Genomic DNA, 15,910 nt, shown 5'->3' with positions numbered 1-15,910 from the left:
ATTAAAGTGGCTAGGCTGCCTGGTCACTTCCTATCTCTGGGCAGCAGGGAAACCACTTTTTTTTTTCTTTTTTTTTAAGAGGACGAAAGGATAAAAAGCTGCGATTCTCAAGCTTTTCTCCAGCTCTGTGACTTCAAGGCATTGGGTTTTTTTTGGAGGGGGTAGGAGTGGGGATTGGGGCTCGAGCTAGAAAGCTAAACAGTGTCCTTGACCTAAGTACCAGGTCTTGGGGTCAATGTAAGAAACTAGTGTTGTTCACTTACTTCACTATTTCTTCTCAAAACCATTACGTATGTTGAGGGCGCTCTGTTTAACCTAGAATACGCTCTGGTATATGAAACTTCTGGCAACAATGAAATCCTGGTTCTTACTAATTACGTGGACCTTAATTAAGAGAGTCACTGAATGAGTTTGTGCTTCGTTTCTCCACCTGTAAAACAGAGATAGTTACTGGCAAAATTGAGCAAAAGTGAGCAGAAGTGCCCAGTTAAATTTTCAAGTGCTGTTGTCCATAATAATAAAGAGCACAAAGGAAAGATGAATGTGTCATGAGCACACTGATACTTGCTGAAAGCCAAAGGGCTACGATCTGCGGTATCCAAGCCGCCGTACGGGCTCCTTTTCGTGTTGCCGCTTTCACTTTTGATATTCTGTGCTCGCAGCGGACTCCTCCTTGGGCTTCCGCGGATGCCAGTCATCGCGTACAGGCCCCGCCCCCAGACACAAGCCCCGCCCCTCGGCGTGCGCGCTCCCGGCGCTCCCAGTGACGTGACTCGGGTGGCGAAGGAGTGGCGGGCCCGCTACCGGAAAGGAGCGGAGCTCCTGGGAAGCTATCCCCCCCTCACCTCCCCTGCCCTCACGGGAAGTCGTGTCGGCGTTGCCTGCACCGCCTCGCCGCGGTGGCCGTGATGCGCTCCACCCGCGAGTCCCCACTCCCGGGAGCCCCGGCCTCCGAGTCGGACGTAGCCGAGCAGGTGAGGCGGCCTTTCTGGCGCGGATGAGGGGGAGGGTGGGTGGCCGAAGTGGGGACGGTTGGAGCGGGGCCCAACGAGGCGGCGAGGCCGCGAACCTGCCGCTCTGCCCCGGGGGCCTTCCCCGCGCCAGTGGCTCCCACCTCCCGGGCCGCTCGGCAGCCTCCGGGCGCCCGCCGTCAGCGCCCGTGACCCTGGGCTGCAGGTGCTTTTCCCCCCAGCCCCTGGCGGGAGAAAGCTGGCAGCCGTGCTGCTGCACCCGCTCCAGTGACCGCGTTGATTTCCCCTCCGACACGTAGTGGGCGCGGGTTGGCCCGCACTAGGGAGGGACCTGGCTGGGGAAAAGGATGCTGCACTCAGGACCCTGCGGGTCTTACCTGCCACCTGGTCATGACATTTACAAGTCAGCATCGTTTTTGCTTTGCTCTGCTTTTACCATGATTCATGCTTTAAATTTCTCTAAAATCTAAATCTAAGTAGGCTCATTGAGAAAATAGAGCTAATCGGGCGATAAAGTGATGGTAAGACCTATGTTTCTCAAACTTGAGTAATGTGTGAACACCTTTAAAAGATGTTCACTCATTCTCTGGAGTTTGTCTCAGAACCCGCAGGGCTCCTCAGACCCCAGTTGGAGGAACACCAGTATGAAGCGTTTTCAGAGAACATTTGGCACTAGTAGCAAAGTAAAGAGATGCCTCTCAATTTAGGAACTTCCATGCTAGAAGATACACTAGGTTATTAAAGAACTCTAAATGAGAGACTCAAATCCCTAGTTTAATGTCATATTGAAGTCTTTAGTGTGTTCTGTTTTGTGTAATGAAAATAATTTCTAGGCTTGAGAGGCCGAAGAGAATCATATTCTTTGTGTTATCTTACATTTAATGTTATCATGTCTTGGTATCAGGTCTGTTCATTCTGTTTTGACACATTAGCAGAATTACAAAATGGAGCATTAATTTGTCTAAGTAGTTTGTTGATTTCATTGTCCACCTTAATATTGATTTATCACTTGTATTTGTTGCATTTGGAATCTATGGTTTACATCCTTCCAAGCCTCATAGAACTACATGATCTCAACCCTTGTGTATATAGCCTGGAAAGAAGAAACAAAAGTTGATCTAGGTACTTACATTCTTTACATGTTTATTCAGCATGTTTATTTAAAATAGACTACACATAAATACAGAGAAGATTGAGTGTGGGAAAACAGAAGTATTACAGATCAGATCTTGGCAAAGAAAAATATTGACCTGTGCTTTGAGAAAATTGTATATTGTGAGCAGGACATAAGAGTTAGTAGGAAGTGACTTAAGTTAAGGCCCAAGGCAAGAATGAGAACAGCTTGTGTGGGAGAGGAGCAACCCGCATCTCTAGAGTAGAGAGATGTTATCTGGAGCAAGAAGAGAACAGATTGGTGAACTAAGATGAGGGAACTCTGCTTAATATTCTATACCACCCTAATTGGGAAAAGAAGTTGAAAAAAGAATAGATAATGTAAATATATAAATGAATTATTTTGTTTTACACCTGAAACTAACACAACATTGTTAATCAGCTATACTCCCAATATAAAAAAAAAAAAAATTTTTTTTTTTTTTTTTTTTTTTTTTTAAGATTGAGACTGTTTGATGGATGAAAGTTCTCAGGGATGCCACACAGGGAAGTTGTTGACCCATAAGCTCTGGGAGAGTCTTGAGCTGGTCATACTGTGAAGGTAGTGTTTTACAAAGAAGTGTTTCCAAAGAAAGGTCTTCCACATAGAAATCTGTCGTGAGCTAGCGGTGTCTGCTGTGGTCATTTTAGATGTGTGGACTCTTTGAGGAAGAATTGGCAGGACCTGATGACCAACATAAACTTACAGCATACAGATAGTTGGGAATCAGAGTTGAGAACCAGGTAACCCCAATTCATGGTGATGCTCCTCTTAGACCTGGGGAATTTGGAAAGGGGCATTAGTTTGTGTCAAAGGTTTGTGAGCCCAAACTTAGACTAAACGAGTTTGCGATAATAGGGAAACTGAAACTTGAAGGAAGTCAGAGTTGCAGATCCAGGAAGCTACAGAGGTAATGCAGGGAAAAGTGTGACCAGAAAAGAGATCATTTAAAATGGGGGCCAGAAGTTGCAAGTGAATGGTGAGAGGTAAGGAAGAGGTTTGGTTGCTGCTACTGCTGCTAAGTCACTTCAGTCGTGTCCGACTCTGTGCGACCCCATAGACAGAAGCCCACCAGGCTCCCCCGTCCCTGGGATTGTCCAGGCAAGAGAGGTTTGGTTAGGACTTGCTATTGAAAAATAAAATTTAAAATGTAAAATAAATATGAAGAAAATGTAGATCATAAATGCAACTATGTACATTCTTCCTCCCCTCTCTTATTTTAAAAAAATTGGAGTATAATTCCTCTACAACACTGTGTTGGTTCCAGGTGCACAGCATAGGGAATCCTATATATGTACATTCGATAACCCTGTACATTACAAAAAATGTGTAAAAAACATAAGTCTGGTTACCCTCTGTCACCATACAAATTTGTTACAATATTATTGGCTGAATTGCATATGTAAATTTCATCCCTGTGACTCATTTATTTCGTAACTGTAATTTTTACCTCTTAATCTTCCTCACCTATTTCTCTCCTTCTGCCATTCCCTACCCTTCTTGCAACCACCAGTTTGCTCTCTGTATGTTTGTCTCTGTATTTTGTGATGTTTGTTCATTTGTGTTTTAGATTTCACATGTAAGTTGAATGCCCTCCATGTCCATCCACGTTGTCACAAATAACAAGATTTCATTCTTTTTTGTGGCCAAGTAATATTTCACTATATGTACATACACCATAGCTGTTTTATCCATCTGTTGGGCACTTTGACTGCTTCCATATCATGGCTATTGCTGATAATCCAGCTGTGAACACAGGTATACATATATCTCTTCAAATTAGTGTTTTTGTCCTCTACGGAAAAATACCCAGAAATGGGATTGCTGGATCGTGCGGTAGTTCCAGTATTTTTTGAGGAACCTCCATACTGTTTTCTTTAGTGGCTGCATCAGTTTACATTCTGCCAACAATGCTCACAGTTCCTCTTTTTCTACATTCTTGCCAACATTTGTTACCATACATTCTTCTTAATGAACAAATCAAGTTGTTTTGATGTGTTTTTCCCACAACTGAGTGCCACGCCGCATCCTTACTTCAGCCTCTCGCTCTCACCGACACAGTCATTCCTTACGGAATTCTGCCTGTTGATGACCTTTTGATTTTTCCAAGCCCTTTCGTAACCCTTCGCTACTCATATCGTTCTGTTTTGCAGCACTCTCGTGCCATCTTAGCATCTTACTCAGAGGTCTGGCTCTTCCGGAGTCTCATTTGTCTGCAATTTTGTTTGCCTGTGGCTTCAGTATTTGCTAATATCTGTATCACTGCATCCTGCATTTTTCACCATGGGAGCCATTTCACTTTGCAGTTGACTGGTATTGTTTTCACTGTTTCGCGTAGGACTGTCAGGGAGAGACTGACTGAGAAAGATTTTGACTCAGGACCTAATGTACCTCATTCTGTTAAGAAATGTTCAGCTGAACGGGGCCCCATCACCTGAAATCATGCGAGTTAATGCATCTCTTTGGTGATAGGTCTCACACAGCTTAGGCCTTTTAAAATCATGGCAGTTTTACTTAATATTGCTGAGTTTGCCTTCCTAAACTGTGGTGCCAAGATTCTTAGCTGCAAATACAACTGGAGTTTACATTTGAAGATCACATTACCATATTGTTGTCTCCTGGGTAATACTAAATAAATATTGTCCTAAATGAACATAATTACTTCAGCAATTTATAAGCTGTCCTATTTTCTGTCTTTAAACACAAATTTTGTAACTTATAAAAATATCTTTTTATCCTCATGGTCATCACATATTTGGGAAAAAAAAAAAAAGTCCTAAGACAAACACTAGATTAAATAACATTTCCTACGTTTGCTATGGTGCATCCTTACAGTGCATTTCTCTTTTGAAATGTCCTCTCTTTTCTCCTTCCCTCTGTGTGTCAGCACGTTTAATAGTCACACTGTAGTCCATCGCATTCGTGGGCCGTGTTTAATGTAACCCACCGCCAAAAGGCATTTTGGCACTTAGTAACAGTGTTTTGCTATTCTAAATAATACTTTGATGAACATCTTTATATGTGTTTTAGTGAATTTATCTTATTATTTCCTGAAGACAAATTGCTGTGATGGGTAGAACAGAGGGTAAGCATGTTTAAAATTTTCACATGTGTTACCTGTATGCCTCCAGAAGGTGAGCATATATTTAGATTCTCTCCAGGGGTGCTCACAACCTTTTCGCCTCCCACTGGTTAGCTTAGTATCATCAGACTTTAATCTTTGCCAACTGATAGTGATAAAACCTTGTTTTTATTTATATTTCTCAAAATACCAGTGAAGTTAGATTCTGACTTCATTCAGAATTCTTATTCTGTTCATCTCCAATTGTCCTTGCTCATTTTTCTGTTCCAGTGTTTCTCTTTTTTATTTATAAGAAATTTTTTGTATGTAAGGGATATTTACTTTGCATCATGTATGTTGCATGTAATTTCCCCCAGCTTTGTGTGTTTGAGAAAGGCATATTTTTAACTCTCAGAAGTCTTAAACTCATAAGTAGATGTCTTTTATTTATAGTTTGAGACACTGATGTCACTTGAAGAAAAATCTTACCCATTCTGGAATTAGATAAATACTACATTTTCATCTTACATTTTTGTGAATTATTTGATATTTAAATCTTTGAGCCATTGGTATTCTAATAAAAGGTATGCTGTAGTAATCTCACCTTATTCAAATACTAAAAGTAGATATAAAAATACATAAAACATATTTATATTGGCATTTTTTCCCATTTCGTGTGAACTCTTAAATCACAAATACTGTTTGTCCTAAGTTTAGGGTACATGGTACAATATAGACACCATATCAAAACCCAAACTAATTACAGTGATTTTACCCTGTAGGGGGTAATAAAGCCCCCAGGTAGGCATTATTAATCCTTTTTATTTTATAACATCTTTGTGTGTATGTTTTGTTCCCTCTTCTTCATTGTAAATTCTTCAAGGGCTGGGTCCATATCTGATTCATCTTTATGTCTCGTGGTCCCAGCGACCCATGAAACAAGCAGTAGTTGCTGGTCACTTCTGTGACAGGCACTTGGTCACTGGGGAAACAGAGGGATAAGAGGCTGTTCCTGCCATTGAGGGGCTTACCATGTAATGAGAAAGTGAAGCATAAGTGTAGCATTGTGGCTGACTACTGTACAGAGCCAGTACTCTAAGGATGTGAGGACTAGGGAAGTCCTCCCAGAGGGATCATGCTGAACCAGCAGCTTGAGAAGCACATAGGAGCACCAACAGACGGACCAGAGCCAGAGAGCCATTCTACAAATGTAGAGGGATGGGAGCATTCCAGGGACCCTCAGCTCGTGTTTAGTATGGCGGAGTACAGAGTACTGGTCTGGCTAGTCTGTCAGTCAGGGGATAAGACTAGAAAGATAGCCAGGGGCCAGAACAAGCCTTCTGAGGCAGAGGCTGTGTGTGGCTCTGCAGCACTTGACATGTGGCTTGTGCAGCTGACAGAGTGAACTGATTCCCTCCCTTTTAAATACATTTTATTTCATTCATTAAAAAAGCATCTATACACATAAAGATTGTTACATACAACAGTTATTGTTTATCCAGAATATGATTCTTAAATTGAAATAGAGTTGATGTACAATATTATGTAAGTTTCAGGTGTGCAACACAGTGATTCACAATTCTTAAAGATTGTGCTCCATTTATAGTAATTATAAAATACTGGCTATATTCCCTGTGCTGGACAATATATCCTTGTAGCTTGTCTGTTTTATACATAGTAGTTTGTACCTATTAATTCCCTACCCTTCTCTTGCCTCTCCCTCCTTTTCCCTCCCCACTGGTAACTACTTAGTTTATTTTCTATATCTGGAGCCTGGAGAAATTGAATTTTTAATTTTAATTATTTCACCCACACATGGCAGTGGCTGCTGTATGGAATAGTATAAGGCTAGATCAAGTGGGACCTCCTTTACCATCCTAAAGACAGAACATTTTCCTGAGTGAGAGAGAAAAGTTGGGAGGTTATCATTATTCCTGCTTGTTTTGGAAAGATTATGTGTAAGTTCGTAACCTTTTTGAATCACAGAACTCTGCAGCTTGACTTTTTGCCAGGCTCTTTCCTAGGGGTTGCCATGCTGGGAATGCAGCCACCAGCCAAGCAGACCTAAATCTGGCCCCTTGTGGGGCTTGCATTTGGGAAGAGGAGACATATGGGCAAGAGAAATGCAAACACACACACACCCAGTTCGTTAGAAGACTGTGTGGCTAGGTGTATGGATTCACATGCTTGAATCTCAGCTCTTTTATTTAGAATCACTTTTATTAGCAACGTGACCTCAGGCACATTACTTAGCCTCTCTGTTCATCTATAAAATATAATGCAAATAGTACCTACCTTGGTGATTGATAGGAGAAATAGATGAGTATTTGTAAAGCATTTGAACAGGGCCTGGCACTGTCTAAGAAGTTAGTAAATACATAAACACTGAGGAGAAAAAATAACTCTGGGTTGGGAGCTGGATGGAGAGCTTGCAGTTTTAGATTGGGTGGCCAGGGCAGGCCTCGAGAAGGTGCCATCAAGTAAAAGTCTGAAGGGAGTGGAAAAAAAAAAAAGCCGTATGGATTATTTATAATCAGAAGGAGCAGCACATTCAGAGACCCTAAGACCAGACAGCACCTGGCGTGGATGAAGACAGCGAGGACGCCAGTGTGGCTGGGGTGGAGTGAGAAAGGGAGAGGATCAGAGCAGTGGCAGGTGGGGGTCCTATTGGACTGGGAGTCAGGGTACAGCCTTTGGCCTTTATTTACATGGGAGGGGAGCCGTTGGAGGATTCCCCGCACAAGATTACCAGGCTCCTGGACCTGAGCAGGGACAGTGGCTGTCAGTTTATGATGAAGAATCTGCCTGAAGCTATCAGCAAGGGATTGGGTAGCTGCTGGGTTGAGACTGCAGGTGGGAGACAGGCTAGTTGGGCTGCTGTCCACATAGGCCGGGTGAAAATAAGAGATAAGAAAGAGACCTCAGGCAAAAGTGTCAAGAAAAGGGACAGACTGAGCCGTTAGTCTGCCGTCTTCTTGGTCAGCTGGCTTTCCAAATAAGGTCGTATTCCTTGCCTCCAAAACAAGAGAAAGAAATGGAAGGACTTTGTAAGAAATTGGCTCTGGAGGATGAAGGAGAGGGAGGAGTCAGGCCCAGCTCCTTAGTTTTCTGCTTTGAGTGTTTAGGGGATTGAGATAGCAAGGAGGAGCATGGGAGGAGCAGAATGGGGCCACAGTGAAAGGGTTCAGTTTCAGAAGTGTTTCTCACAGGTCCGCACGATGTTCAGATGGGGTTATCAGTAGGTGCTGGAAGATATGTATCTGTAACTTAGAGAAGAAGCTTGGGGTGGAGAAAGTTAGTTGTCAGCTATCAGGTCATTGAGGCAATAAGTGAAGATGACCAGTAACAGAGATTAGGGTTAGGAGAGATTGGAGCCAAGACAGGAAACCTACAGGGAACAGAACAGATGGGATGTGCAGAGGCACCGAGACGTGGAGAGTCCTGAGAAGGTCTTGATCAAGAGCTAAGAAGCAGACTAGGGGAGACAGCTGTCCTGAGAGCCTGGAAGCAGTGAAGCAGGGCCACAAGACCAAGAAAGAGACCCACTGTCTCTTGTTGTTTGGGTCCAGCAAGTCGGAAGGAAGCCTTTGCTTAGACCTGTATTCTGTCTGTGATGTGAGGTCTCGGGTGGAGGAGTGGCAGCCACTGGGAAGTGACAGAACTCACTAGGAGCGTGGTGCCTTACCTGGGACTTTGTGCATGAAAGAGGGATCTACTAGATGAACCAGATGCATGGATAGCTCAGATTCCCATTCAGTCAGTCATTCTGCCCACCTCCTCCTCCCACCCCTCACCTCCCTTAACATGCAGCACCATTAGGCAGTTTAGACTGTTTGGTGACCTGTATTTTGGGGTCACTGACTTGCTTTTGGGTAGAAAGCATTAACTAGTGCCAGACTGTGATTATCCCTATTGATTTAGGCCTGTATCTCTGACAGCATGAAATTAACTTAAAAGTGTGTTGCTTGGAATAAACCCTGCTAAGAGCTCCAATGCTGTGATCGCAGACCAGTTTACGTATGCTTAGATTTAAACACCCTTTTGAGAATTTGAACAGAACTTGTATCCTACTATTGTGCAAAAACTATATGAATCTTAATTATGTTGAATTGGTCCATGGTGTTTTTCAGGTCTCCTGTTTCCTTCTCCTTTTCTATTTATTCATTTTATTAATTTTTGGGAGTTTGATATTGAAACTCCAACTGAAAATTTATCTACAATTTATTTTTTACTAATTGTAATATATAATGGAGCTGTATGTAACGTTGTTCTGTGTTTTCCAAGTCTCCTGTAAATGTGTTATCATACTTTCATAATTTAAAAAATAAAATAATAAGTTAAGCATCCCTTTGATAAGTAACATAGACGTTTACTTGGAGTGTGCCATCTTTGTGATTTTTCCCACTTCCTAGAATAGGAGGGCTCTAACGCCAGTAGGACTGCGGTGATGGTGTGTGAGGACTGATTCCCAGAGCCTTGCCTGATCTCTGACCCATCAGCATGGGGAGGTGAGTGATGGTGCCTAATCATGGGCACTGTAAAACCTGAGATTTCAGTGCCACAGAAACAGGTCCCCATGGGGAGGAAAATCTAAATCTCAAGTGAAATGTGTTCAGTTGTGTTACACTTCTGTTGAACACCTTTGTTCTTCCAGGGCCCCAGTGGGGTGCCTGTCACAGAAAGAAAGTGGTCATGCCAGGTGGATTCGACAGGGGTTAGTGTACGTTATCATAAAGGGCATGCATGCTGGGATCTGGGAGCAGTTGAATTAAGCACAGGAGAGAGGTCTGTAAACTTCAGAGATATGGGAAGGGGTGATAAACTCCATAGAGTGGCCCAGGAACCCATATGGTAACCAGAAAACTACAAATAGAAAATTCCACTGGGTTAGCAGGCTACCTCCCCCTTGTGTGAGATACTTTAGTCCATAAAACACTCTTTAAAGAAAAGAGTGTCGATTAACTGTAAAACAATAGAATTTATCCCAAAGGCAGCAAAAAAAATTTTTAAGCCTGTTCCTGACATAAACTGAGAAGAAAGTTTATTTGGAGAAATGTCTCAGGAATATTTCTAAAAACACAGAGTACACAAAATGTATTTATTGACCATTGCAGGGACGTTGTTAAAGATACTGTTTTATTTCCCATCTTCTCATGCAGTCACCAGGGAGAGATTGGCCTGGAATTCAGTGTTAAAGAATCTGTGTCTGCCTGGACTGCTTATGTTTCCACTGTAACAGCAAAGTTTTGGCCGCTAGCATGCTCAGTCACCTTTGCAGGCTTTCCTTATTACATGCTTTTTTGTGCTCTAAATTCATCATCCTTAAACCTGGCTTTATTATACATTTACTTATTTACTTTATTGAACTTAATTCTTATAAACTATCTCTAATTCTATTTTTGGAATGAGGCAAGGTAAAAATAAAAACTACCTAATACTCCCCAGAAAGGGAGGGAACACAGAAAAGTCATAATCATCAGGGCTTAATTCTCATTCATCTGATTTTATAATTTTGGCTATTTTACATAGCACAATAGCAATGTGGAAGAGGCTGGTCTACATAAGGCCTTCCAGCAGGAACATGGGGCGGCTCCTGGTGAAGGTCTTGTATTTGGATCAGTGGAGGTGAGGGGAGGCCTCTGTGGAGCAAACTGTTTTAGCTAAACCTATCTTTTGGCATTTCAGGATTGGCATCTCCTGTCTTTTTCCTGCTTCCTGGCATTTCAGCATCTCTCCAGTGGGGTGTCCCCGAATTCTGAACACCAACTTACGCCAGATTATCGTCATCAGCCTTCTGGCTGCTGCTGTCTCACTTTTATACTTTTCTGTCGTCATAATCCGAAATAAGTACGGACGGCTCTCCAAAGACAAGAAGTTTCAAAGGTAGGAGGAAAAAAAAAGTGTTTTCTTAGATGGTATGCCATACCTTCATCCTATGGCTTCAAGACTTTGGGGATTAGGTTGGAATTTAAGGAGCATGTGGCTGGAGGAAACGGATTTTGTACCCAATACAGCATGGCATGAAAAACTAAACTGTTTGAAACTGTTTGATTATTAACCACCAAGTCCACATCATAAGAGGATTTGAGCATAAGCTTCTCCTGTGATATCATTTAAAGCTGATTTTTCAGTTACTGTTGATAGCTGGAAAATAAGAGCTCGTTTGAACTTACCTAAAACAATGAAGAGTGTGTATCTGGTTTAGGTTACTTTTGTCATCGTTACTTTTTTGTTTCTTTTTGATTTTTTTGATCATTTGACAGTTGTAGAAATGTTCTGGTGGTAGTGCCACATAGCTTACAGATCACTGACTTGGTATTTGTGTATTGCATTATGGATCGTCTCTGTCTCAGTAAAAGTATGTTTGTTTCTCTAAACAAGGTACTTGGCACGAGTTACTGACATTGAAGCTACAGACACCAATAACCCCAACGTGAACTATGGCATCGTGGTGGACTGTGGGAGCAGCGGGTCTCGGATATTTGTCTATTGCTGGCCACGGCACAATGGCAATCCTCATGATCTGTTGGATATCAGGCAAATGAGGGATAAAAACCGAAAGCCTGTGGTCATGAAAATAAAACCCGGTATGTAAACAGTAAATATCTGCTCGGTAACCAGGTTCTTTGTCTTGGAGATGGTCTTGATCACTGCCTCCTGTACAGTGTCATGAACCTCCATCCATAGTTCTTCAGGCACTCTGTCTGTCAGATCTAATCCCTTGAATCTATTTGTCACTTCCACTGTATAATGGTAAGGGATTTGATTTAGGTCATACCTGAATAGTCTAGTGGTTTTCCCTACTTTCTTCAATTTAAGTCTGAATTTGGCAATAAGGAGTTCATGATCTGAGCCACAGTCAGCTCCCAGTCTTGTTTTTGCTGACTGTATAGAGCTTCTTCATCTTTGGATGCAGAGAATATAATCAGTCAGATTTTGGTATTGACCATCTGGTAACGTCCATGTGTAGAGTCTTCTCTTGTGTTGTTGAAAGAGGGTGTTTGCTATGACCAGTGTGTTCTCTTGGCAAAACTCTGTTAGCCTTTGCCCTGCTTCATTTTGTACTACAAGGCCAAATTTGCCTGTTACTCCAGGTAGCTCTTGATTTCCTACTTTTGCATTCCAATCCCCTCTAATGAAGAGGATATCTTTTTTTGAGTGTTCTAGAAAGTCCTGGAGGTCTTCAAAGAACTGTTCAACTTCCAGCTTATTCAGCATTACTGGTCAGGGCATAGACTTGGATTACCATGATACTGAATAATTTGCCTTGGAAACGAACAGAGATCATTCTGTCGTTTTTGAGATTGCATCCAAGTACTGCATTCTGGACTCTTTTATTGACTATGATGGCTACTCCATTTCTTCTAAGGGATTCCTGCCCACAGTAGTAGGTATAATGGTCATCTGAGTTAAATTCAGACATTCCAGTCCATCTTAGTTCACTGTTGCCTAAAATGTCTATGTTCACTCTTGCCTTCTCCTGTTCGACCACTTCCAATTTGTCTTGATTCATGGACCTAACATTCCCGGTTCCTATGCAATATTGCTCTTTAAAGCATCGGACTTTGCTTCCATCACCTGTCACATCCACAGCTGGGTGGTGTTTTTGCTTTGGCTCCGTCTCTTCTTTCTGGAGTTATTTCTCCACTCTTCTTCAGTAGCATATTGGGCACCTACCAACCTGGCGAGTTCATCTTTAAGTGTCATACCTTTTTGCTTTTTCCTGCTGTTCATGGGGTTCTCAAGGCAAGAATACTGAAGTGGTTAACCATTTCCTTCTCCAGTGGACCATGTTTTGTCAGAACTCTCCGCCATGACCTGTCTGTCTTGGGTGGCCCTACATGGTATGGCTCATAGTTTCATTGAGCTAGACAAGGCTGTGGTCCATGTGATCAGTTTGGTTAGTTTTCTCTGATTGTGATTTTCATTCTGTCTGTCCTCTGATGGATAAGAGGAAGCTTCCTGATGGGAGAGACTGACTGAGGGGGAAACTGGGTCTTGTTCTGATGGGTGGGGCTGTGTTCAGTAAATCTTTAATCCAATTTTCTGTTGATGGGAAGGACTGTGTTCCCTCCCTGTTGCTTGAACTGAGGCCAAACTATGGTGGAGGTAATGAAGATAATGGCGACCTCCTTCAAAAGGTCCCATGCACTTACTGCTGCAACCAGTGCCTCTGACCCTGAAGCAGGCCACTGTCGACCCACACCTCCACCAGAGACTCCTGGATACTCATGGGCATGTCTGGGTCAGTTTTCTGTGGGGTCACTGCTCCTTTCTCCTGGGTCCTTGTGCCTACAAGGTTTTATTCATGCCTTCCAAGAGTCTGTTTCCCCAGTCCTTTGTGTTCTGGTGGTTCTATGGTGGGGTTAATGGTGACCACCTCCAAGAGGGCTTATGCCATACCAGGTCTGCCATACCCATAGCCCCTGCGGCCGGCACTGCTGACCCATACCTCCAGAGGAGACACTCAGACACTGTTCTGGCTCAGTGTCTGTGGGTTGGGGGTGTGTTTTGTGCCCTTCCCAGGTCTGAGCAGCTCAGGCAGCCAGGTGCTTGGCAAGCACACTGTCCCAGGTGGCCCGCGTGTCTTAATCACCTCCCCAGTCCCAGCCGCTCGGTTTCCCCCAGTGTGCCGTATGTCTCCTCTGGAGAGCTGATCTCAGGCTACGACCCTCCTGGCGAATGTCAACCATCTAGGATCTCAGGAAGACATGGTTAGCAGCTAGGAGCCTGCTCACAGTTTGGTGGAAGATGCCATCCCTGGGGCTGAGATTGTAGCAGCCCCTTGCCTTCCAGCTCTGACTATTGCAAACCTGCCTCTCTGCCTCTGGGCTGGGAAGGGCTGGTAGGGAGCCTGCTTGCTCTCCTTTGGTATTCCCTCTCCTTTGTTCTGTGAGCAGGCCAGGCTGCCTATTAGATTGTTAGGTTAGAGCCTTTCACAGGAAAGTTCTCCTTTCTTCATTTGTAGTTAGGCATGTATTCTGTGGGGTTTTTTACCTCCTGGTTATGTTGCTTTCTGATATTCCAGAACTCCCCGCAGACCCACCTGTGAGAAAGTTTCCTACTGTGTGGAAACTTCTCCTCCTTCATGACTCCCTCCCCAGGACAGGTCTCCATCCCTAACTCTTTTGTCTCTCTTTTTATCTTTTTTATATTTTGTTCTACCTCCTTTCAAAGAGAATGGGCTGCATTTCTGGGTGCCTGGGGTCCTCTGACAGTATTCAGAAGTTGTTTTGTGGAAGTTGCTCAGCATTCAAATGATCTTTTGATAAATTTGTAGGGGGAAAGTGGTCTCCCCGTCCTATTCCTCTGCCTTACAAATAGCTGAGAAAAGAAGAGAAGCAAAAAGCAAAGGAAAAAAGAAAGACATAAGCATCTGAATGCAGAGTTCCAAAGAATAACAAGGAGAGATAAGAAAGCCTTCGTCAGCGATCAATGCAAAGAAATAGAGGAAAACAACAGAATGGGAAAGACTAGAGATCTCTTCAAGAAAATTAGAGATACCAAGGGAACATTTCATGCAAAGATGGGCTCAATAAAGGACAGAAATGGTAAGGACCTAACAGAAGCAGAAGATATTAAGAAGAGGTGGCTAGAATACACAGAAGAACTGTACAAAAAAGATCTTCATGACCCAGATAACTACAATTGTGTGATCACTCACCTAAAGCCAGACATCCTGGAATGAGAAGTCAAATGGGCCTTAAGAAACATAACTATAAACAAAGCTAGTGGAGGTGATGGAATTCCAGTTGAGCTATTTCAAATCCTAAAAGATGATGCTGTGAAAGTGCTGCACTCAATATGCCAGCAAATCTGAAAAACTCAGCAGTGACCACAGGACTGGAAAAGGTCAGTTTTCATTCTAATCCCAAAGAAAGGCAATGCCAAAGAATATTCAAACTACTGCACAATTGCACTGATCTCACATACTAGCAAAGTAATGCTCAAAGTTCTCCAACCCAGGCTTCAACAGTATGTGAACTGTGAACTTCCACTTGTTCAAGGTGGATTTAGAAAAGGCAGAGGAACCAGAGATCGAATTGCCAACATCCGCTGGACCATTGAAAAAGCAAGAGAGTTCCAGAAAAACATACATTTGCTTTATTGACTATGCCAAAGCCTTTGACTTTGTGGATCACAATAAACTGTGGAAAATTCTGAAAGAGATGGGAATACCAGACCACCTGACCTGCCTCCTCAGAAATCTGTATGCAGGTCAAGAAGCAACAGTTAGAACTGGGCATGGAACAATAGACTGGTTCCAAATCGGAAGTCTGTCAAGACTGTACACTGTCACCCTGCTTGTTTAATTTATATGCAGAGTACATCATGAGAAACGTTGGGCTGGATGAAGCACAAGCTGGAATCAAGATTGCCAGGAGAAATATCAATAATCTCAGATATGCAGATGACACCACCCTTATGGCAGAAAGTGAAGAAGAACTAAAGAGCCTCTTGATGAAAGTAAAAGAGGAGAGTGAAAAAGTTGGCTTAAAGTTCAGCATTCAGAAAACTAACATCATGGCCTCTGGTCCCATCAGTTCATGGTAAATAGATGGGGAAACAATGGAAACAGTAACAGACTTTATTTTTTGGGGCTCCAAAATCACTGCAGATGGTGACTGCAGCCATGAAATTAAAAGACATTTGCTCCTTGGAAGAAAAGCTATGACCAACCTAGACAGCATATTAATAAGCAGAGATATTACCTTGCCAACAAAG

At 42.9% G+C, this 15,910-nt stretch overlaps 1 protein-coding gene across 3 annotated transcripts in view; it reads left to right on the top strand.

Moving 5' to 3' along the window:
- ENTPD4 (ectonucleoside triphosphate diphosphohydrolase 4) overlaps positions 770–15,910 on the top strand; it is a 37,074-nt gene continuing 21,933 nt past the window's right edge. For 2 of the 3 annotated variants that reach the window (XM_018052335.1, XM_018052333.1), the window contains exons 1-4: positions 770–974; positions 9,598–9,693; positions 10,871–11,068; positions 11,567–11,772. In XM_018052335.1, coding sequence (XP_017907824.1) covers positions 9,686–9,693; positions 10,871–11,068; positions 11,567–11,772 — 412 coding nt within the window. In that variant the 5' untranslated portion in view covers positions 770–974; positions 9,598–9,685. The remainder of the gene's footprint in view (positions 975–9,597; positions 9,694–10,870; positions 11,069–11,566; positions 11,773–15,910) is intronic. The other variant, XM_018052334.1, reaches the window with a different exon arrangement.

The sequence above is a fragment of the Capra hircus genome, chromosome 8 (assembly GCF_001704415.2).
Source record: "Capra hircus breed San Clemente chromosome 8, ASM170441v1, whole genome shotgun sequence".
NCBI classification, from domain to species: domain Eukaryota; kingdom Metazoa; phylum Chordata; class Mammalia; order Artiodactyla; family Bovidae; genus Capra; species Capra hircus.
The sequence above is the reverse complement of the archived record's forward strand: the minus strand, read 5'-3'. Positions and strand labels throughout refer to the sequence as shown.